Source organism: Hakea prostrata, chromosome 7 (assembly GCF_041222555.1).
Source record: "Hakea prostrata isolate BN-2017 chromosome 7, UWA_Hpros_2, whole genome shotgun sequence".
NCBI classification, from domain to species: Eukaryota; Viridiplantae; Streptophyta; class Magnoliopsida; order Proteales; family Proteaceae; genus Hakea; species Hakea prostrata.
In genome coordinates, this window is record NC_142606.1 from 60,430,548 (window position 1) to 60,455,571 (window position 25,024).

At 38.8% G+C, this 25,024-nt stretch overlaps 1 protein-coding gene across 2 annotated transcripts in view; it reads left to right on the plus strand.

The window, feature by feature from the left end:
• Positions 1–335: 335 nt before the first annotated feature.
• Positions 336–25,024, plus strand: part of LOC149011551 (Metallopeptidase M24 family protein) — a 70,940-nt gene continuing 46,251 nt past the window's right edge. The window contains exons 1-6 of one of the 2 annotated variants that reach the window (XM_089163794.1): positions 336–586; positions 705–754; positions 11,265–11,325; positions 15,944–16,039; positions 16,128–16,277; positions 17,803–17,934. In XM_089163794.1, coding sequence (XP_089019920.1) covers positions 443–586; positions 705–754; positions 11,265–11,325; positions 15,944–16,039; positions 16,128–16,277; positions 17,803–17,934 — 633 coding nt within the window. In that variant the 5' untranslated portion in view covers positions 336–442. The remainder of the gene's footprint in view (positions 587–704; positions 755–11,264; positions 11,326–15,943; positions 16,040–16,127; positions 16,278–17,802; positions 17,935–25,024) is intronic. The other variant, XM_089163795.1, reaches the window with a different exon arrangement.

Here is a 25,024-nt window from a genome sequence, read left to right on the forward strand (position 1 = left end):
TGATTTTAAAAGAGGTGTATATAAAAACTTCAAAGGATGAGAAGTTTGCACAATAATTAGAGGGGTAATTCAGATATTTTAGAACTGGGAGGGAGGAGGGTGTAAGAGTAGGAAGAAAAAACTAAAAAGGATGTAAATGCTTATTTTATTGGAAAAATAGGGTGAAACATTTGATTGAAAAGTTTTGAGTGAATTTTATGAATAAATGAGAAATTGAGGGAAGCTTTGAGTAAATAAATGGGTGTTGAGGGAGAGTTCCAGAATTTCATAAAAATGAAAAAAACGCACATCGTGATCCAAACAAAATGCCCATTTGGCGCACTCTTTTGACTTTGTAATTGGAATTATGGTATGGCGCATTTTTGGCGCTCCCTCTGTGTTTGTTTATTGGTTATATAAATAAGCCACGAACTTCTGAGTGATTCATGTTGCAAAACGAACCATGGCTTCCTCTCAGCGAAGTTCCCTCTCTCCACCGGAAATCCCGATGGAGCTCCACGCAGAGAATCGAAGAAAGCTCGTTCATTCTCTTCGCCAATCTTTGACTTCTTCATCTCGGCCCCTCCATGGTTTCGTCTTTCTGCAAGTAATTTTCATCTTGTGTATCATTTTATTTTTATCGTTTACACGTTATTCAGACACTTACACAGTATTTAGGATTCCTACTCAAATATTCAATTTGCTTTCGTGTTTTCAATTGGCAGGGAGGCGAGGAGCAAACACGTTACTGCACCGATCATGCCGAGTTATTTAGGTATTCGATCGATATCCGATAAATTATGGTATAGCTGCAATATTGATGCGTAGTTTATCGGGAACTGTTATTGAATCATGCACAAGCAAATCGTAATATGATATAGCCTCAAACTACTGAAGGCCAAGCTGGATGGGGGCCTTGTAATTGTTTGAATTGAATGGAGATGGAGTTGTAGAAGGCCGTCTTTTCAGCCACATAAGGATTAAGACTTGACTTCACCTTGATCCTTAGTGTTTCTTCAAGATTGGACCTATTTATGACCAAATTGAACGAAACAATGGTTGCAGCAGCTAACGTTCATCAAAGGGGACTCGGATCTGAGATATTTTATTGATAATCTGAGGAGTAACCTTACAGTGATGGAATGGGCTGTTATAACAAAATCCCTACTTAGACTAGGAATAAAACTAACTAATGGGATCTTTATAACTCTGACCGTTACAAGAACCAGGACCCTAAGTTTTTCTTTTTTTTGGTAAACAACACTTCATTCACTGAACTAAGAAAAATACAGACACAAAAGAAAGGAAAAATACAACAGATAGATGCATGAAAACACAAGGTTTCCGAACTAAGGAGCAGAAATTGACCAAACTATCGTACATGCAATAGACCGTGTCATCCAGGCTAAGGGATGGGTCAGGCCCAATAAACCCTTAGAATGAAAGCTATAACAAATACAGCACCATATAAACACCAACACCCAGAGGGGGAGACACACCACAAAAGCGGAGACTTACACGCCACAAGGGCGAACACAAAACACGCAACAAGGGCGGACATAGAATACGCCTCAAGGGCGGACATAGAATACGCCTCAAGGGCGGACACAGAACACGCCTCAAGGACGGAAGTTTGGTTGTCGCGTTGGTAGCATCAAAAGTGCGGAGAAGGTTCGGATCTGCCATCCGGCTCTGCTGTAGAGGCGTACCTGTCAAGCTCACCGCAGAAGAACTTGTACTTCCAGATCTGGAGTTGTTCTGCAGTATGCACCAAAGGTAGTTGCAACTAGAGATTTTTTTTCTTCGTTAATAACGGAAAAAGGAAGAATAGAAGTGCTGCAACCAGAGAGGTTTTTATTTGTTAACCGAAGAAGGGAGAATAGAAGTGTGGGAGAGAGATGAGGTGAGGCGAGGCGATGAGAAAGATCGACCGAAAAAACCACAAATCGAAGCCAAAAAACTACAGATCTGGGTGTTCGAGCAGATGAGAAAAGGAGGGAGGTGAGCAGATGAGGGATGGAGGAGAGAAAAGGAAGGAGGTGAGCTGAAAAGCGAAGCGAAAAACACCAGATCTGGTGTTCCGCGCAGGTGAGGAGAAAAACGGAGAGAGGTGAGCAGATGAGGGAGGAGAGGAGGGAGATGAACAGAGGAGGGAGGATGATGGTGAAAAGGAGGCGAAGAGACTATAGAGGCGAGTCTCTCTGCCTCAAACGGTGGTAGATGAAGTGCCGTTCAGCGTCACCAGAGAGAAAGGAGCTCAGGATTGTGAAAAAGATGTTGGAATTTTGTTAACTGTATATCAACTAGGACCCTAAGTCGTGTGCCTTTATTGAAAATGAAAGATGGGCTTAACTAAATCCCTAATGGGACAATACCTGCTCTTTTGATTGCACAGAATTATGAGACTGTCACTGCCCAGTAGAATAATGCTAAAACAGTGACAAGAACCAAGTATCAAGGCTGTTCCTTTGCTCATGTGCAGCTGGGCAGCAACCCTGGGGTCTTTTCCAAGTCTTGGCCGTCTATTTGGTGTGGGAAGCTTGGCTCTTTCATCATAATATGCCCAAGTTTAATGTGTAACTCTTACTTGCAAAGATAATTTAAAAATGAAAATAGATGGAAGAGAGATAGTGGGGAGAGAGATTATAAGGGAGAGGGGTTTCTTTATGGACAAACTTGCTGGTGGCGCAACAGGGAGGCTGCATTCCTCTCTTAAGATAACTCAAGAATTAAATGAAGATTTTTCTTTTCCCAGTCACATACGTTCTCTCTATAACTTCATTCTAGTGATTACCTAATTGGCTATAGGATGTAGTTGACATTATTGATTGTCAAAGTTTGGAATATTGTTATTTTGCTCCTGGTTACAATCTTTCACATGAAATGGAAGCTTAAAAGAACACTAGAGTCCAAACATTTCATATGCTGACTTCCTGTAGAACAATAGTTTCCCAGAGAAAATAAAGAACCTTTTTTCTTTTTTCATATTTTTCTTGATAGTTGTCTATTTAGTAATTACTTATCATTATTAGGTAAAATTCTTATTTATGTACATTCATTTTTTGTGGATGGGATAATAATGACATTGTTATCTTCATATTCCATAGTATTGCCAGGTCCAATATCAAATTTGGCTGGTTGCATTGGCCTGACACCTTGTCAAATATATCTACTCTATTCTTGCTTCCGTCATAGTATTGAAGCAAGGTGACTGTTCTTCCCAAACTTCATTTTTTTTCTTCGAAAGTTGTGATCTACATTGGTGGAGGTGGTGCTGGTGCTGGTGGAGCAGAAGTTGGAGGCATTGCTCAGTCATTGATTTTACTCTTGTACTCTCGTGTGTAACTTATTTGTACACCAATATTGTAATGTGAAATTGTGAATAACTGAACATGTTTGATGTATTATTTGACTTTACACCTTTATGTTTTCATTTATATCGAGTAGTGGTTGTGTATTTCATGTTTTATAAGTCTGCATTTCACTCTTTCACCGTATAAGTTTCAAAGCAAGGTCTGAGTATACACTTGTTTTCTCACAAATCTTAGGTCACCACTATGTTTAGAGGGCCTAAAATAGGCTAAATACCAAATTCCTGCCCAAACTGAGCCCTAACACCCACCAAGATGGGTTCTTGAGTTGGGCGATTTGATCGAGGATTTTTACCAGATCTCAGTTTTTTGAGGGAGAGATCTCAAACTATGCATACATTTTTTGGTAATAACAGCCCAATACATCATATATATAGAGCTCTAGTGCTTGCATAACGAGTTACAAGGAATTAGAAGTACTAATCCTCAGTATAGAAACTTAGAAAGTAAATCTGCTGAGAAATCAATTGGTTCTTGAAAATAGAAACAACGTTGTAGCAACTTAGGACACTGAAAAAGAGACCAAACAAAATTTAATAAGTCTTCAGTCCTCCAAGGTTTAGATGCAAGTGGACACTAAAACAAGACAAGAAGTGGCTGTGACACCATTAACGTCACCAGTGAACAGTGTTTTGATGCTGTTGAGCAGTTCATCTGGGATTGATATTGATTTCTTCTCTTTGAATTTATTTATTTTTCTCTTCCTCTTAAGAACATCTTCTACCATTCAAGCTTCTGTTCAAGGGTTTTCAGCATTAACAACTAGTTTTCAACATCTATAGCCCCATACTCTTTCTAATCCTTTAATTTCCCAACCCCTATGTCCCCTTTTTGAATTCTTCATTTTCTACAAATCCTGTCTGATTGACCTCCACAGTCTTACTTCACCTTTGGATACTAATCTGATTTAGCTTTGTTGCCTCCTCCCTTCGATCCCTATACTTGATCCACCTTGATGTCCAATGCTTTTATTGAAACCCTAAATTTCATCAACCCTAACCTCAAAAGGAAACTGTATTTTTTTAATAGCCTAACCAGCCATCCAAGTTCTCTCAAATTGGTTCAAATGCTGTTGTAAGAATCAATTATGGTAGAATGGCTTGAATTTATAAGTGTGATCCCAAGCCCTCTATTTATAATGAAGTGTAAAGAGTGCTATTACATAAATACCCTTACTTGGGCAACAAGAAATAGAAAATTACATGAACCAAAACTCCTAATAGAACTAAACCAGCCAACACTTCCCCTCATGTTGAGGTATAGATGTTAGTTACACCCAACTTGCCATTTTTAGGAAGGAAATCTCCTTTCAAACCCTTAATGAAAATTTCAGCCACTTTGTCTCCAAACTTCACAAAACGCATGCAGATCAGCCCTTGTTCCAGCTTTCCTTTGACAAAAAATTTGTTAATTTCAATGTCCTTAGTTTGATCATGTTGCACAATATAATTGGCAATACTAATGGTAGCCTTGTTGTCAAAATACAACATCATAGGGTTTAAAACTTGAACTCTAATATCTTCTAGTAGACCTTTCAACCATAGTAGTTTACAAACTCCACGAACCATAGCTCTATATTTAGCTTTTGTGTTGAATAAAGCTACCACATTCTATCTTTTACTCCTCGAGGTAACTAGATTTCCTCCAACAAGGGTACAATAACCTAAAATTGACTTCCTGTTACGAGACCTAGCCCAGTCTGCATCAGTGTATGCTTTTACCCTTAGATTTTCAGTGGGTGACAAAAGTATTCATTTTCCAAGTGTTCCCTTCAAATATTGTAGTACTTTGGTAACAACCTTCATATGAGCTGAATATAGATTATGCATGAATTGACTCACTATCCCCATGGCATAAGCAATGTCTGGCCTGGTTTGGACAAGTAAATAAGCTTCTCTACCAGCCTTTTGATATCTTCCTTTGTCCATTGGTTTTCCCTCCTTCTCCTTAAGTCTAGCTCCAGCCTCAATAGGGGTATCAACTGCTTTACACCCCAACATTCCCACTTATGATAATAAATCTAGAACATCCTCTAGAATAGGTATATTAATATATACCCTTTTTTGATCAAGCCACCTCAATTCCTAGAAAGTACTGTAACTTCCCTAAATCTTTAATCAACTCTTTGCCAAGAAAGTCCTTTAGCCTTTGTATTTTGTCACCATCATTCCCTGTGATGACAATATCGCCCATATAAACAATGAGAAGAGTGATCTTGGTACCTGACTTCTTGACAGACACTTTATGATCAACGTTACTTTGCTTGTATCGAATAGAAGTCACTACCTTCTGGAGGTTTCCAAACCAACATCTAAGAGATTGTTTCAATCCATAAATTGATCTCTTCAACCTACAAACTTTCCCTGCAATATTGTCATCAGAGAAACCATGTGGGATCTCCATATACACGTTTTCTTCTAACTCCCCATGTAAGAAGGCATTTTTCAAATTAGTTGGTGCAAGTTCCAATTTTTGTTCATAGCTACGAACAATAAAATTCTAATAGTATTCAACTTTGCATTAGGGGCAAAGGTCTCTTGATAACCTATCCCATCGGTCCTGGGTAAACCCCTTTACAACCGGTCGACCTTCAACCTATTGACCGATCCATCCTTATTCTGTTTAACCACAAACTCCCACGGGTTTTCTTCCTAGAGGAAGTGTAACTAGCTCCCAAATATCAATTTGCTTCATTACCCGCATATCTTCTACCATAGCTGCTTTCCATCTCTTATCAGTATAGGCTTCCTGCCAACTATTAGGAATTGAAACAGATGATAAAGAGGATACAAAAGCATGATGGGAGTTAGATAGAGAATCATAGGAAACATATTTAGCTATGGGATGTTGAGTATAAGATCTAACTCTTTTTCTAATAGCAATAGGAAGATCAGAAGTAGATACCTCAGGGAGAACAGTATAATCTGATTATGGAGTAGGGGGTTGGAGTTGTAATAGGCTATCTTTTTCCACAGTTGATTGTAATTCTTCCTTTGATACATCTGAACCTCCTTATTCTAGTCAATTGTATTTTGGGAAACCTTAATAGTGTGTCTCACAGGGGTGGTCTCCCCTTGACCAGGATCCTCATAAGGTTCATACAAGGAAGGGAAAGAAGTAAAGTCCTTTGGTATGCTGGCCGAAATCTCCCCCGGTGAGGAATCTCTTCCAGGGCCTTTAAGTTGTGTTGTGGTGATGTGTGTGAGTCCATATGTGTGGTAGGAAGTCTAGGATTGAAAAGAACACCTCTCCTTTAGGATAAGACTCATTAAAAACGACATCCATGGACGCAATGGTTTTCCTAAAAGGAGGAGGATAGCATTTGAACCCTTTCTGAGTAGCCAAATACCCCAAGAATGTGTAGCGTAGGCTGTAGGGAGCCAGCTTACTTTGATAGACTGTGATTCTTGTATAACACACACATCCAATAACCTTTGGGGGGGGGGGGAATAACAAATAAAGAATCTTCCTGGAGAATCCCATTTAGGACACTTAAAATCAAGTAATCCTACTGGGCATCCTATTTATACGGTAAGAGGCAATGAGTATAGCATCACCCATAGTATTGGTTAGGGACATGCATAGCAATCATAACATAATGGGCTATCTCTAATAAATGCTGGTTCTTTCTTTCGGCAACCCCATTCTGGGCAGCCATATCAATATGACTAGTTTGGTGTATTATGCTAGGAGAGATATCTTTGAAGTTCACCATTATAAACTTTGTGCTATTGTCACTGTGAAGGATCTTCATAGTGGAATTGAGTTGAGTTTTAATAATATTATGAAAATCTCGAATACATCAGAAAACCTCATTTTTTGTTTTGTTTTAAAAGATAAATCCATGTAGATCGGGAGTGACAATCAATGAAAGTAACAAAGAATCTATGGCCCGTAATAGACACATGTCGGCAAGGGCCTCATAATATGAATTAACACAAAGGGAATAGATTTTCTACTATAAAGAGAAGATAAATAAATACAATTAGTATGCTTAATGAAAATGCAGGCTTCACAAAAAAATCACGACTATTATAAGAAGAAACTAAATTAAGAAATACTTTCTTAAAAATTACTAAAGGGGGATGACCTAGCCTACTATACCACTAATGAATGTCCGACATAACCGAATGGACTTGATGAGAAGATGCAGCCAGAGCTGAAGTAGATCCTCTAATTGGCTTCAGCAAATAAAGTCCATTGTCTAGTTTCCTGAGTCTAATCTCCTTCCCATTACCAAAATCCTGGGAACATGCTGTGTAAGGCTATTAATAGAAAGCAAGTAAGTAGAGAAAGAAGGAACATGCAAAACTTTTGACAAAGAAAGTGATGGAGAATGTTGAATGGTCCCTTTTCCAATAATGGAAGAATAAGAGCCATCAATAATTTGAACTTTATCTTTCCCTGAGGTTAGAGAATAATATAAGAATAAAGAGGATGAACCTGTCATATGATTTATGGCTCCTGTATCAATGATCAAAGGAGCAGAAATTGAAGAAACATGGAAGCTTGCAAAAGTGTCACCTGATGTAGCAAGATAAGAATTGGTTTGGGAAGTGGAAGGAGCAGTAGTAGAGGCAACAACGTCGTAGAAGATTGCAAAATACGTCACAGAGTAGCTAACTCTTCTTGGGAAAAACCAATATCTACATTAGGTGGTGTAGGAACAATCTCAGAAAGATTAGCATGTGCCCTCTTTTGCACAAAATTAGCAGGCTTCCCATGGAGCTTCCAACAGTTGGCCTTGGTATGATATGGTTTGTGATAGTGCTCACACTTGACAATCTCCTTGGTTGAATAAGATTTGGTGCTAACAGATTGTAGGGCAGATTTTTCCACAATAGGAGTATGAAGTATGGGTAATCGACGGCTTTCCTCACACTGAACAAGGGCATAAGACTGTTTTAGTGTAGGAAAGGGACACGATTCAATACTTGTACCCTGATTTGATCATACTCCACATTCAAACCATCCAAAAGTCATATACCCGAATCTTGTCAACGTGCTTCTTCTAAGTAGCAACATCCTCCATATTGGTGGGGTGATAATCCTCACAATGATCCAACTCCTGCCAAAGAGATCATAACTTAGCATAATACTGGGCCACAATTAGTTCCTTTTAGGTAATTTCATGAGCTTCTTCCGTATCAGATAAACTTGTACATCGTTCCCCAACTGTCCATATGTTTTTGTAGTAGCCTTTTAGATTTGGGCTACAGTATCAAGTAATAGGTATCCACGGGCTATATTTGAATTCATGGAATTCAAAAGGAACAACATGATGATAGAGTCATTTGAGATCCATTTATCCTGAGAAACACCTGTGATGGTAGATTTGATAGTGGTGCCCATAATGTGTCTAACAAGTCCTCAACTGATAATATTCAGGTATGCAGATCGAGACCAGATCAAATAAGTTGTACCATCAAATCTTATTGAAAGAGATTGAAGAGTGGGATAATGTTCACAGCCGGTGGGAGCAGTAGTACCATTGGTGGTTGCCATGTTTCAAAATATTTTTGCTGTTCTTCAGTCTTCACCCTTTTCAAACAACTGAAACGTCGCAGATTTGAATAGCCTAACCACCCAAAGAAATTTAGGGATTCATGGGATTCATAGGATAAGGTACAACATTTCTCTTCTTTTTTATTTTTTGAGGGGGGGGGGGGGGTTGTACTAATTCAATGAAAATTAGAGATTGGCTACTATAGAGGGGAAATCAACCCTGGTTCGGTGGTTTAATTTGCTGGGTGGGTCAATTGGTTTAATGCCAGGTTGGGTTTGATGGGGTTTTGGAAACAAGGAAGAAGACGATTTTGCAGGGGCCTGGCAATAGCAGTTGGTTAGGGGAAATCAGGTGGAGGTTCTTCCATGGCTGCTAGAAAGGTGATGGGTGCAGAGGTGATGGTAATGGACTATAGTTGCAGAACAGATAGAAATAGAAAATCTCTGGTTCAATGATGGTGGTGTAGCGAGAAAGAAGGAGATGATGAGAAGCAGGTCAAGCGATGGGTGTAAAACAGAGTTGCAGTTTCTGGAATGGCTGGGCGATGGTTGAAAAGGGATTTGCAGGTGCTGGTTCAAAAGTTGTTGGGTGTGATTTCTGGCTAGGTGATGGCTATGGTGGTTCTGTGATAGATGTTGCAAGTCAGCGATTGAGATGGAGTGGTGTTTGAGGTGCATTGATGTTGGTGGGATGGTTGTTTAGGCATTGTGATGGTGGCGGTAATAGTGGAGGGCCGAGAGGGGCAGAATCGAGAAAGAGAGACAATTTCCCCCCCTTTTTTTCTTTCTTTCTTTCCTAATCATCCTTTGGCTCTGATGCCATGTTGTAAGAATCAATTGTGGTAGAATGGCTTGAATTGATTAGAATGATCCAAAGCCCTTTATTTATAATGAAGTGAAAAGAGCACTGTTACATAAATACCCTTACTTGGGCAAGCAAGAAATAGAAAATTATATGAACCAAAACTCCTAATAGGACTGAATTCCTAATAGAAATGAATCCGACCAACAAATGCAGCTCATAGGCTTCTCATCAGTCGAGTCAACACAAGCACCATCATGAATGCAATACCCTAAACCCTAGTTTTACCCAAAAAAATTCCTTTGTCAAAACCTTGACGCTGATGGCCTAACTTAAATTTGTAGAAAAGTTAACTCAGCATTCAGAACACTTTAATGAAACCTTAAACCTTCATTGATAAATTCCATCATCTACTTGACTAAACTTAACCATCAAACCCTGACAATTACCTAACCCTAGCCATCAAGTGGACCCTAAACCCTGTTTTGACCTACTCGAACTTGGCTTGCAGCCTGGTTCATGCTTCATAGTGGATCCTGGATATTTGCTTCCAGTTGGTCTCCTAGCAATCTAAGATACATCGGGCTTCAAAGCATAGTTGTCAATGTTTAGCAAAGGTCTCCAGGAGCTTTGGTGGCACTTAGGCATCTAGGCGTTTCCTTGTTGCCTTGGTTGGCTTTGCCTGGATTCCTTCCATCCCTTGGACGCGTTGCTAACCTAGCCGCCATGACAACTATGCTCCATGTATTGATTGACTTTGCTAATTTTCTTCTTTTAACTGTTTTATGTATAGTATACCAAATTTGTTTCCTAAGACTAACTTTCAGCTGTATGTGGTTTGACCTGTAACATCTCTCTCTCCATCTACTCTATTCTCTTTATTAGTTCCCGTTCAGTTGAGTCCATTTCTTGGTTTATTTCTTAGTTGGCTCTGGTTTTCTTCTGTCAATTCCTAGTTCTGTAATTTATGTCTAACTGAATTTAGTTAGCTCTGATCTGTAAGTTACCTTTTGACTGTTTGAAGTCTGTTCTTTTGTTAATCTGTTACAAATGCCCATTAATTGCAGTCATCCCTGTCTGCATCTGATGCATGTTGAAATCTATATAAAGTTCCTGTTTTCTGTTTGTAGATCTAAAATCTGAAACATGAATTGTGCTAAACCTGGTCAGTTCGTTCTCCACAGAGAGAACTTTTGTCTTCTCAGGCTCATGTTACGGAAGTTCTTGCCTGTAGGGATATTTATGCTGCTCTTATCTTGATTGCAAACACTTATTGTCATTGCTTCGTTGTGGGATATAATTTTGAGTACAGGCTTCACTATGTAAACATCGTTCTTGAGCTATACTACATGGTAGTATTGTTGGTTAAGATTTATTTAGGTTCCTTGCCATATTCTACTGTTTGGCTAAGTACTTCTGAGATGGGTAAACACTATGAAATTGTCTATTATATAATGGTGTTCGAAGTAATGATGTCCTTTCCAGACTTCCTCATGTGATTGCAGACAGATTTCACTGAATTTCCTCAATTATTGAAAGACCTTTGATGCTTCATACTTGAATGGGATGCAGTTTATTTGTCTCATGGTGCGCTACTTGATTTGTAGGCAGGAGAGTTATTTTGCCTACTTGTTTGGAGTGAGGGAGCCGGGTTTCTACGGAGCCATTGTGAGTTTCTACCACTGAAAATTCCTTTCATGTGCATGTAATTTCTGATTCTTCCTATAATTCTATTGAATAAATTTATTTTCTTTAAATGATTATTAGAGATACTTAATTGAAGTTTAATAGGCCATTATTTTTCTTTTTCTTTCTTTTGGTAAAAGTTAAGCTATTTTGTTTGTGTTGCACTTGGGCCTATTGAATCTTCATTATATGGCTATTTAGTTTTTTGCCTATTTCTAATTTATATAATCTATTTTATATTTCTCAGATTGGTATTTTGGAATTCTCAAAGAGAGAAATAAGGTCATATCAGATAGAGTATAAATTTCTATTGGCTGTGGGTTGTGGGTTTTGTCATTTAAGTCTGGAGTTGTACGTAGTTATGAGAGCTTTTTGAGCAAGTTTAGAGGATTTGAAGATGGAATCCTTGACCAGTGCCTTGGCCGGCTGATGGTGCTGCTAAGTTCCTGCACTACTGGATGGTGGTCCAGAGGAGATCTGTTTGGAGGTAAAGACCCACTTCTATCAATTGGATCTGAACTTTGGGTCAGTGATCAGACTTATAGGGAGAGGGGAAATGCATGAGCTGTGTTCTTTGGGAGAGTGCTGAATGCTTTGCTGGTAACTGCATAGTCTTGAGAGACTCAGAGTGGAAGCAAATGGAAGTTGTTGTAGGTGTCTAGGCGGCTGGTGTAGCTGTCAAGGTGTTGCCTAAGTGTCACCTAGGTGTCCTAGTGTAGCCTTGTCACCTTGCTTGGTGTTGCCTTGGCTTTCATTGCCCCCGATTGCCTTGCCTTGGCTTGTTGCTTTGACAACTATGGCAGCAAGGTGATTCAAGGCATTGGAAGGGTGAGTACTTAGGCTGTAAGGCACTCACCCATGAGTTGTCTAGGCAACCATGGCACCCTATGTAATATTTAGTCTCCCCATATCATCAAATTAATTTTAAGTTCTACTAGACATCAAATATCTATATGGAGCCACATCAAGATATCAAAAATCAACATACAGCTAGAGGCTCAGGACAGCAGAACTGAAGAAGCAAGCTATTGGAAATTTGGTAGAAACAAAATGTATCTTTGGTTTATATACTGTTTTTGGAATGGATCATTTTCCTAGTATAACTAGTCTCACATTTGGTTTTTTATTGTACTTCAATTAGAAAGTATGATATTAGTTTTAAATTATAAGTTTGTCTTGATTTCATGACTGGTTTTTTCCCCTCTAGAAGTTTGACTGGTCAAATGATTTTAGTTAACATTTGCCTTTTGGTATGAAGTAGAATACAGAACCAGCTTTTTAACAAATTCAAGAGTGTTAAAAGAAAATCTGATTTATATTGAAGGAGTATGTTCCTATCAAGCTTTGTTTGATGTGCGTGAATTTTCGTAAATAATTGCTTTCGAGTTTTTATTTTTTATCAAACATATTGAAGCAAATAACCATGTAACTGCTCGTTGCATCTTTGGCTATGCCTATTGCCTACCATATGAAAAGATTTATGGAATTTGTATATTTGAGTTCCAGGCTTCCAGCATTAGAAAGCTAAAAATTTCACTGTCCGTTTTTTCAAGTCCGAAGAGTTTTTATTCCATCTAGTTGCAAAGTTTTATTTGTATTTTTTTTTAGTTTCTAATTTTGTGAGGTGGTTTGAGTGAATAGATAGGCGGCTATTAGAATAGATTGGGACAGAATTGATGAATACAATATTGAGGCATGTTGCTGCACTCATCCTTGAGAGAAAACCCTTGTTCAACAGCTGAGATGACTGTAGGCTAAAGATCCAAGAGTGAGAAAGTCACAACCCTCTCATTATTTCCATCTCTGCTACCTTATTCCTTCTTATATTTTTCAACCTTTCCAGTGTGCGATGTTCTGCTGCAATCTATCATTGATCCCACTGTAGGTTGGTTCTTACTTTAATGATCCTACATTATATGCCTGGGCACTGAAGCTACTTGGTCTCCTTAGACACCAAGGCAGGCACCATGAAATTATTATTTTAGATCTCTGTACTTAATATTAAAAAAAAAAAAAAAAAAAAGAGGTTGAATAGAGGATGAATTTACCCAAGGAATACAATAGTATGGATGAAGTAGAGGGGTATGTCTGAAAACCTATGTGGTTGGTGTATTCCTTTAAAGCTTAAAGGAATTTTTTTGGGACTGGCATACATTTGGCTATGATGTATTATTCACAGTATTGGGCAATTATGGAGCAGCAAGTAGATAAACTGAGTGTAACAGAGATGAAGATGTGTGGCAATACCAGGGAAGACAAAGTATGGAATGGCCGTACGGTGCATCGAGGGAGCTATATGATTGATGTATCACTTTAAAACTTAAAAGGAAATTTATAGGAGTGTCATATGTCCCAGCTATGATGTATCATGTATGGTCAGGAATGTTGGGCAATTACGGAGTGGCATGGTCAATAAACTATGTGTAGTCAAAATGAGAATCTGTAGCTCAGGTTTAAGTATCTACTGTTACTTGTCAATTTCAGCTGGTAACAGTATGGTATCTACTGATACGTCACAGTTTTTATTATTGTCTGATACAAATATAATATGAAACAACATGAAAGATGCATACTGGTAAGTGGTAGCATTGATATGTCCAATAAAGGCTTCTGTGGGTGCCTTAATATGTACCATTATGGATTGGTAACATCAATGCGAACAACAAAAATTGCCAAAAGAAGGGAAACTGTCAACCCTGAGTTTGAAAATTTCTATTTAACCAAGTTTTTGACACTTTTGGAGTTGGGCTTCTAATATATACTTGAAAATGAATTAAGGAGTGCTAAGATAACAGATCAAAGGGCATTTCATAGAAAAGGTAGGCTTTTTGAGAAATAGTCAATGTACGTATGGAAATGCATTCCTTTCCTCTTAAGGTATTTCTATGCATATCTTAACCATTTTCGTGCATTTGTAGTGTACAATACGTATCTCTGATATAATAAAGTACAAATCTGAAATCACCCTTCCAATACAATATCTGGTCCCAATACTTTAAACCTTGTGTTTGAAACATGGTGCAAATTTCGATTGAAACCTAAGTTTCGTCCAAGGCAAAAACTGTAATCTCAGTCGAAACCTGGTATTTTTTTTTGAAATTTCAACCCAAGGTTTCAGGCCTTATATGACCTTCATTTCATTTGATTTCTTACTACCTACCTATTTAAAGCATAATAAACACAATGGAACTAGTATTTTGCCAAAAAAACCACTAAAAACTTATCATTTACCACTAAAAATTTATCATTCAAGTATACTAATGAATGATTGGTTCTGACAAGTACAAACTGTATTGCATACAAGCATAGAATCATCAACATACATGTATTGTTTGATAGAATGGTTACATGTACAACAACTCAACAAAATACAATGACCAACTAGATAAAGTGATGGTGTCTCACATATATTAAGTGTCTCACATATATTAAGTTCAAGGCCTTATATCATGTATACATATGTATTTTTTCAAAATACATATTTAGAAAATAGTTTTTAAAAACAGAAAAAAAAGTAGCGATAATAAAAAAGAAGTTTGACAACACATAATCATAGATCATAGTCCTAGACTAAACATATATTAATTTCAAAGCAATACAAGATCATTAAGGCATGAACAAAACAAAAATAAAAAAGGGAAATTTGGAATTGTTGGGTATGGCTCATGCTTCACATTCTATTGCCAATGGAGTTTCCTTTGTAGCTGTTGTGGCTTAAGAGTTGTTTGAAGGCAAAGGAGTTGTGTAAATTAGGTGAAAATGAGATAAAAATCAACAAAAACCAAGGAAAAACAAGTTAGAGTGTCAAAACTTGCGAAATTTCGGCCGAAACTTGGTAACAATACGAAATGGTGGGAATTTCATTTCAATTTGAGATTTTGCAGGCATTTTGGTCGAAATTTCACATGTTTCGACCGAAATTTATTCCATGATTTGAAAGACTAGGAGGGATAAAGTAAGGAATGACCGTATGAGAGCTGAGATAAACTTTATGAAAGTCATTTGATGGCTGTGTTTAGTGAAGGCCCTGGGGCACTGTAGTATTGGAGCTATTAAAGGAGTTTGGAGCAGGCCTAGAAAAGCCATAGGAGGTGTGGTGAAGAAAGACATACATGTCTTAGGTCCCGCATCATGTATGATATCAAATAGAAACTTGTCGAAGAGCAAAGATCCTTGTGGTCAACCTATTTAGTTGGGATATGGATATGTTATTTTTGTTGTTGTAATACCTTAATTAACAAAAATTGAACTAAGCAACAATTTGATATATTAATCATCATTTTTAGTTGAAAAGTCAAAAGACAATGCTGCTTAAAAAATCTTTAATTTTCAAGTATAACTGTATAAGCATAATATTTCTTATTTTTCGTAATCTTTGTAATACTGATCAATTGGACTCATTTAGGTGGGCTTGTGGTACGTCAAGCTGTCTGGACACTTTGAAGTTTGCATAATGTATATTGTGTTATATTCAAATCAATAATTAGGATCCATTGTTGCAATCCATGATGTCGATAAACAGCATCTATTCTCATTTTTCACCTTGGTTGGCTGTTAGAGTAACTCCATCATATTGAATCTTTTTTTAATGGTGCTTCAGGACGTTGTGACTGGTGATTCAATTTTGTTCGCTCCAAGATTGAGTGCTGATTATGCTGTTTGGTTGGGGGAAATAAAATCATTATCATACTTTAAGGTTACATACTCTTATACTTTAATTATTCCATTTTTGAATAGCTGACACATCTTCAACTATCTTATGTGTTCAAGTTTCCCCCTTGTAGGAAAGGTACATGGTTAGCATGGTTTGCTTTACTGATGAGATTGTGAAAGTTCTATATGATCGTTATGGAGGACCAGGAAAGCCTTTACTGTTTCTTTTGTATGGGCTTAACACTGATAGCAATAATTTCTCAAAGCCTGCAGAGTTTGAGGTTTGTCTCTCCCAACTTTTTCTTTTTTGACAAACTAATTTGTGTACTGACTACTGCTATTATGTAGTTGTTTGCTAGTGCACAAAGTAGAATGTACTAGCTACAACTAGGTTAGTTATCCATTCTCAAGGTACCTCTAGAAGCTGGAACCATGGTTCAAGAACTTGATCTAGAGGTCAGCCTACCCAAAAAAGAGGGTTTGAGATCTTGGTGAGATCTCGCTGAGTTGGTGGGATTTTTAACCCAACTCGAGGGGTTTAGGGGGTCATTTGGGACTGAAACTTGTTGTCCAGCTTATTTTACCCCTTCTAACCACACTGGTGACCTCAGATTTATGAAAAGAATAGTCTAAATGTGAGTTCCACTAGGGACTCTGAGTGGAAAACTACTACGATGAAGTGAAACCTTAAAATGGCCTGTTGTACGCATCATATACTCATAAATTAATGCTTAAAGTTCAAAACTCAAAACGAGTTTCATACATCACACTTGTTTATAGTTCAAAATACGAAGTTTAGATGATAATCCAATCATCAAAGTGACAGTTTGAGAGTTGAGACTTGAGACCCTATGTGCTCTAATAAGCATATTGTCTCGGCTTGGACATCATCTCATTTTGCTAAATGGAAAAAGATAGATATCTTGCTAGATCTTGGTGAGACCTTAGGAGTTCTCCGACCATGGCTGGAATCCTTTTTTTAACTCCATTAAAAGGCCATAAAAAGAATGCATAGAATGTTTTCAGGTTTTTAGATTTTGTGATACTTCCACTGGTCCAAGACTTTCAATAAAAGCTGCATTAGTTGTAGAGCCCAATGATTTTTAATCTCATGTCTTGGCCTACTTGCTGAGTGCTGCTGAAATTGATTACATAAGAGAAGATGGGAGAGACATAATGCCTACACTTACTTTTATATGAATTTTACATAGGAAGCAACACCAAAGAAAAGATGAAGTCTTCCCATGGGTGGTTGTTGATACAATTTTTGTATGTGAATCATCTTAGAATTTGGATGGTTCTGATAGATGTTGCCTCCTTACGTATCTTGTTGAGAGTATTTTCATTTGTTGCAGATATTCTTGAAAAGGATGGTCTTCTTTAGTCGTAAGCTTAAGAGTTTAAGCCTCAATAACTTATGTTGGGGGACCCTTGATCCTCTTTTGCTTCTAGCTCTGAAATTGCAAAGTAGGTTTTACTTTATCAGCTATTGGGTTATGGTTGTTCCTTAACCCGCATTGCCTCTTCCTTTGAATAAATAATGCTTTTTCTTCCCCCCAAAAAATGAAATTTATTAATTAAATTGGTTGGAATGGTTGGGATATTTATTTGATCACTTTTTTATTCTTTTGATTTGCCTTGTTCCTTCATTCTTAATAGCAATGCCTGGTAGTTATTTTCTGTCTACTAATTAATTGTATCAGTGTATGTGCTCGAGTCATGAAAATCTAGTTTCAGTTTTGGTATTTTAAGTTCCCCTTTCTTCATTCTCTAAAACTTGTTCGGTACGTTTTGTTTATGTTATAGGGCATGGAGAAATTTGAGACTGATTTAAGTTTACTGCACCCCATATTGATTGAGTGCCGCATTTTAAAGTCCGACTTGGAGCTTGCCCTCATTCAGTACGCCAATGATGTAAGCTCAGAAGCTCATATCGAGGTAACTTCCTTGTATCTCAAGCCTTAAATGATAATTGATGAAATTATATTCTTTATCATACTCAGTACTTATTCCCATGTTGCAGCAAGGCTACTGAATTCTGCAGTGACCTGAAGTCTTGGACTGGAGTCCCAGTTTTATAATGCTCCTGCACTTCTTCTTGCACTGTTGCACATGCATATGAAAAGCACTTAATTTTAAACTCACAAGAGTTTAGCACATTCACACAGCAACATGTCCCCTTTCCAGCTATATGGGGTTGGGCACATGGATCCTTGCTCTCCAATCAAGCTATATTCAAAGTCATCCATGAAAGATGAAACAATGCCTAAGCTAAGCATGTTTTTCGTGTCCACCTCTCCTATGGTTAATTTAGGTCTTCCCTTGGATTTTTTAGTTCCTTCAATCTGAATCAGATCACTCCTCTGTACTAGGCATCCCTAGGGTTTTTGAATTTTGAATTTTTCTTATAAGAATGATGTGACCATGACAGAAGCAGATTTATGGGATGAAACTGGAAATTTTTTCTGCACAAGAGACCTTCTCTCTACTGGTGTCATCCCCCTCTCTCATTCTTGATAAACCTCCCTCTGCCACCTTTCTCTGTATTCTCTGCATGAAGAGCCCTCTGCATTCTTTCTCTTTTCTATCCAACAACTAGTTACTGCCTCCCTTTCTTCTTCTTCTTCCTTTTTTTGTCTTTTTTCCTTGCTGCCATTTTCTTTCTTGTCACCATGGAAACCCCCTTCCCTATCTCTTAATTTTCTCTTTCAGTTGCTGCCTCCTTTCCTTCTTTCCTTTTCGGTACTTTTGTCCCTTGTTGCCCTTTTTCTGTTTCTTTCTTAATTCTTCTCACAGCCAAAAACCCCACTCTTATCTCTTAATTCTTTCTGTTATTTATTTTCTAGTTCGCTAACCTCTGTTTGCAGCCCCTCTAGGCCATCAGTAGGTACTTGATTTATTTATTTATTTTTTGTTTTGTTAATTAACCCCTGCCAGTGTTTGATAAGGTAATGCACCTTCTGCCGTTTAGAATATTTAATTTTTCTACCTTGATCCAGCTTGTTTACCTCTCTTCCTGCAGTAGATTTATTTGCATTAAATCGTAGGACCCTTTTACATTGTTATTTTCTGAATTTTATTGTTAGCTACAGATTCCTTACTAGGAAAGCCAGTATTCTTTAGGAATTCTTGTTAAGCTTGCACTCAACTAGGTGTTATATTGCCATGATCACCATCCGCATGTTTCCCTAACAAGTCTTGTTTAATCTTCAAAATTAGTTGAGGCTGATATTGAATGTTACTGATTATTTCTGAGTTGCATATTGATCATTTATTTTGCTGCTGCAATCTCCTTGTTAGATATTGATAGAACCTCGCTGTAACTTCATTAATCCATACCAAAAACTGAACCAAATACTCTTCTAGTTGCTGAATGCAATTCAATGTTAACAGTAACAGTATAGTTTAAATAGAACAACCAAAAACAGTAGCTGTATTCCTTTAGTAATATCTGAATTGACAATACTAGGAATACAAGTTGATTCTACTATCTACTACTTAAACTGATATAAATAACAAGGTAAAAGACTCAACAGATAACCAGAATAACTCCCACAGAACAGAGCTCCTCTGAGAGGTCTTCCCTCTCCCACAAGCCTCGCTTGTTCCTTCCCTTTTTCTCCTCCCTCTTCCTGCTTGTTCCTCTCCTTACATACCCTAATTGTTCTAACAAACTCTTACATGCCTTCCCAATCATCCCCTGCCACGTGGCTTGTCTCTTCTGCAGCACTGCTGAGAGCAGAGTAATGATTGTTATCCAATAGAATGTCGCCAGCTGTCCCTGTCACATCCCGCCCTAAATCCACCAAGGGGATACCCTATCTGGATTACCCGGGGAGTGAATTACTGTCCCGCCGATCAAGTTTAGGAACGATCATAGTCACTTAGCACAATAATATAATCAAAAGCAAGAACAATTCCTTATTTCCAAATAATTCAATAATAAAAGTTAAGAAAGTACCTCAGAAGGATTCACAAATAACATCAGAGTGCGGAAAGGATTTCATTAGTATAAACAATCAAGTGAAAAATGGAGGGAGGAAACCCGTCCTATAATATTAGCGGAAGATGAAACGACTAAAAGTAAAGGTTACAACCGATTCACCAAATAACAAGTGAAACAACTAAGCTATAGTCCCGACAATTCAAATAAAAGGTTAAAAAGGGAATGAGGCGACATCCCATCCCTAACACACAAATATTAAACTGAACTGCTACAAACAAGTCCCGATCTCGGTCTACTTGTCTTTATCAACTGGTTCATCGCCACCAGTATGATACAAGTCTTCAACTCGGCCTCCAGAGGGTTGACTGCCACAGTCAACAGTGGTAGTACCGCAGGAAAGTCTAACAAAGTATGTTGCAAAAAGGAGTGAGTTCGAAAGAACTCAGCAAGGAAAGTTATTCCATAATAACATAAATCATATGATGCGCAGCATAGCATGATGCAATATGATATGAGACATATGATGCAAATATGAATCTAACTCTAAGTATGCTGATCATCTAGGGTAGACATGCTTTAAGTCATAGCACCATACTTCTCTGGGTCGTCTGTCACTCTCCCGTTCCATATCTTGGGAATGCCCGGGGAATATCGGTAAAGTCCTCAAAAAACCATGGTTGGGGATTTAGTCACCACTCTCTCACATCACCATTTGGTATAAGTATTGGCGCATGTCACAGTAAAGCCTAGCCCAATGCAAGTCATCTACTCAGTCATATCAACTCAGATCCAGATACGTCCATTCCTCGCCCCCGGCGATCCTTTCCGGTATCCTTCTCACTAGAGTCAGCGTAATCCCGGATTACGGACTCATCAACCCTATTGGTCATCCACATATAGTAAACGGGAAGCTCTCACGTCCTCTCACGGGTTGGTTACCGGTCTTGAGCGCCCGTGAGCCCAAGTCTATCCATATGCAACCCTACCAATAAATGGCTCCCACAATGAGATTTATGACCTCTCACGGATTGGTTACCGGTCTTGAGTGCCCACAAATCCCCATTGCTACCACGGGTCGTTCGGTCTCAATGCCCTTCCGATTCGGGTCTGATACGACAGGGACATCCTAGCCAAACAACTAGACAATCCTATGTATGTCATCCAATAACCCGGGAAAGAGTCGATAGGCACCATCGGAGAACATCCCATACTATTCCCTCCGGTGCCCAAGGACAGAAGCGTCAATAGGACACTCCCCAATCCCAAGTCATACGTAAGCAATCACATATTCAAGTTCATCACTTCTCATGCATCCAATACATCTTCATAATACAAGTTAAATCATGATATTGAAATGAATCATCATAGACATAAGTAGACAAGAATAGTAATGTAACATGACAAGAGTATAAAGATTTCAATACTACTTTTCTAACACATATATCACAGTCTTATAACGATTAAAAGAAATCAAGAGATTCTATTCATAAATAAGAACATAAATCATAAGTTGATGATCTATATGTTTATGGAGATAACCATCCTTACCTTAGGTTGAGTTGATGATGAATTGAGAATACCAAGAATTAGTCCAAAAGAATTGTTAAGACCCTAAACAAACATCAATAACAAGTTAGAGAAGAAGTCGGGAAGATTGGATGTCAAACGGATCAAAACGGAGCAAGGTTGCTGTCAGTAACAAGTTTGGTCGATGGTCTTGGTCGATGGTATCGACCAAAAGGATCGACCAAAATTGTTTTCGGGACAGAATAGTGGATTTTGGTCCGAAATGGGTCTTCCGGGGTTCGGATCGATCTGAAACTTGGAGGGATGATTAATAACAATGTAAGAACACTACCTAGCAAGTATTATCATAATCTAATGGTCCAAATGAAAACCCCCAAATTGAGGTCCTATGTTCTAAAGACAAGAATCCTAGCATTCATGAGAAATTGATGTAATTGAAAGGGAAGCTAGAGAATTAGTTGGGGAATAGGTTAGGAACATAATTACAATCATTTGCAAGCCAGAGATTAGACTAATCATACTCCACATCTCAGTTTAGTATAATAAATCGAGTTGTGAAGTAAGGAATCATAGTAATGTATATGTAAAGATCAAGATGCAAGTGAAGCATAGCAAGAATGAAGGAAAAGCAAGTATAAATGGGAAGAGACGTTCATGGCAAGGTGTTTGCAAGGTTGCAGCACCTTGGCCATGGTCTCATTAGTAAAAGAAGAAGTGAAGTGAGTAGAATAGAGAGCAAGAGAAGGAATCATACCTTGGAAGATGGTAGTTGGAGAAGAGAGACAAGGATTCTTGTAGAAGATCATCACCCAAGCCAAGGAGGAGCCTTCCCACGTTCTCAGGTGTTGAAATGAGTGAAATATCGTTCTAGGTTTGAGGTTTCATTTAAATAGAAGAAGGAATATCCAAAAAGCATCTTTTTCTCGATTCTGGGCAACTTTGGTCGATGGTCCTTGGTTAATGGTATCGACCAAAAGGATCGACCAAAACATGTAACAGGTTTCAACAGAAAATCCAGAAATAGTTCAGCAACTTCGAACAAGGATTCGGAGGGCTATACAAGGTCAAATTGAGTGAGATTTTCTCCTACAAGTCAATCAAGAAGTCTAGTTTCCAGAAATACCTTTGGATCAAGCATGTGAGGTCATTAGGTCCACCAACTAAGCTCACCTTCTTTGATGCGCAAGCAGGATTTGCCAGACACAGTTCAGCAACTTCGGACAGGGATTTGGAGGGCTATATGGGGTCAAATGGAGTGGGGTTTTCTCCTACAAGTCCATCAAGAAGTCTAGTTTCAGGAAATATATTCGGATTGAGCACAGGAGTTCATTTGGTATTTCAACTAATTCACCCCTCTTCGGTGCGCAGATTCAAAACTAACACTGACAATGCTCTCAAGTGAGAGGCATCATCGTCAATGTTCACGGGCTTGGGTTCCGACACCAAATCATCAACCAAAAGGGTCCACAAGTCTCATTTCCCCCACTTTGGGTTTTCGGACCTACAAACATAATAGGTCCCGGGCCGGGCCAAGGTAGGATAAGGCCAAACATTACAAATCTACCCTAAGGGAAAGGTCTGACATGGCTTCCTAAGGTTTTCAAAGATAATAATGTTGAAACTAAAGTTCAACTTTTAAGGTCTAACATTGAACCAGTCTTTCTTTATCCCAAAATAAATAGGGTGTCCAGGCTAGGTTTGGGCTGGATGTTACAGTCCCTTCATTGTTTTTGTCTTCTTCAGTCACCGGGAGTGATAGTATTCTCTTCCCTTTATTTTTATGCTTGTACACCTTAGTTATGAGGGGTCTATCAACACTCCCTCCCTTCAGTTTCACCTTGTCCTCAAGGTGAAAATCAGGAAATTGGTTATGCACTTCAAAGAAATCCTCCCAAGTATTCTCACAGCTGGGTAGTTGCTTCCATTGAATTAGGACTTCAAGTGTGCCTTGGGTTGAGTAGCGGATGTCTAATAATTCCTCCGGGATTAGTTGAAGTTCCCCATCATCCGCTAGGCATGGTGGCAGCGGCTGAGTAGTAATGTTACTGCCCACCACTTTCTTGAGCTGAGAGACATGAAAAACTGGATGTACTTTGGAGTTTGGTGGAAGAATGAGCTTGTAAGCCACGTGACCGATTTGAGCAGCAACCGGATATGGGCCGTAATAACGATGGCTAAGCTTCTCATTGGGGCGTTTGGCTAACTTCTTGAATCGGTACGGCTGAAGCTTGAGAAAGGCTTCCTCCCCCACTTGGAAAGTGACAGTCCTTCGATGTTGATTTGCATGATAGCGCATATGATCTTGAGCCACACACAAATTCTTCTTCAACTCATCGAGAATATGATCTCGTACGCGTAAATAGTTGTCAACTTCTTCCACCTTGGAGTGATGGCCCTCCCATTTAAGTAAGGGTGGTGGGTCTCGGCCATAAACAATTTGAAAGGGTGTCATCTTAGTAGCTGAATGGTAAGTGGTATTGTACCAATATTCAGCCCACGACAGCCAATCGGTCCACTCCTTTGGTTGCCTAGCACAAAAACAGCGGAGATAGATCTCCAATCCCCGGTTGACAACTTCGGTTTGTCCATCTGTTTGTGGGTGATATGCACTGCTGAACTTGAGGTTGGTACCTGCCAACTTGAAGAGTTCCTTCCAAAAAAGGCTCATGAACACCCTGTCCCTATCAGACACAATTGATTTTGGAAACCCATGGAGCCTTACTATTTCTTTGCTAAAAACCCCAGCTACCTCCTTGGCTGTATAAGGATGTGTGATGGCAATGAAATGCCCATACTTCGAGAGTCTATCCACCACCACAAGTATGGTATCTCCCCCTCAGGTTTTGGGTAATCCACCAATGAAGTCCAAACTGATATCCTCCCAAATTCGATCTGGTATGGGTAGGGGCTGAAGCAGTCCTGCTGGTTTCATGGCCTGATGTTTGCTTCTTTGACATACATCACAACTTGCCACGAATTCTCTCACCATTCGCTTCATACCGATCCAGTATGCTATTGCTGCAAGCCTTTTATAGGTGCGGAAATAGCCGGAATGACCCCCAAACGGTGTGGAAAGGAATTCAGCAAGTAATTTAGGAATCAATCTCGAATTTTCAGGAATTACCAAGCGCCCTTTATAAAAGAGTGTACCATTCTGCAAGGTATAATCTGAGAACTCAGGGGAGCCATTGAGAAGTGATTGTATCGCCTTGCGATAGCGCTCCGACTGCTGGATTTCACAATCTAAACCTTCCTCCTCTTCCCATAGTGCTGCTGACAAGCTAGAGAGTCGTATTGTACCTTCCATTTGTCTTGATAATGCATCGGCTGCTTTGTTTTCACACCCGGGCCTATAAAGGACCTCAAAATCAAACCCCAAAAGCTTCATAATCCACCTCTGCTGGTCTTCAGCTATCAATTTCTGGTCCATCAAATATTTTAGGCTTCTTTGGTCCGTTCGGACTTTGAAATGTCTCCCCATTAAGTAATGGCGCCACTTTTGAATAGCTAGGACCATTGCCATCAGCTCTTTCTCATATACCGTTTTGGCACGAG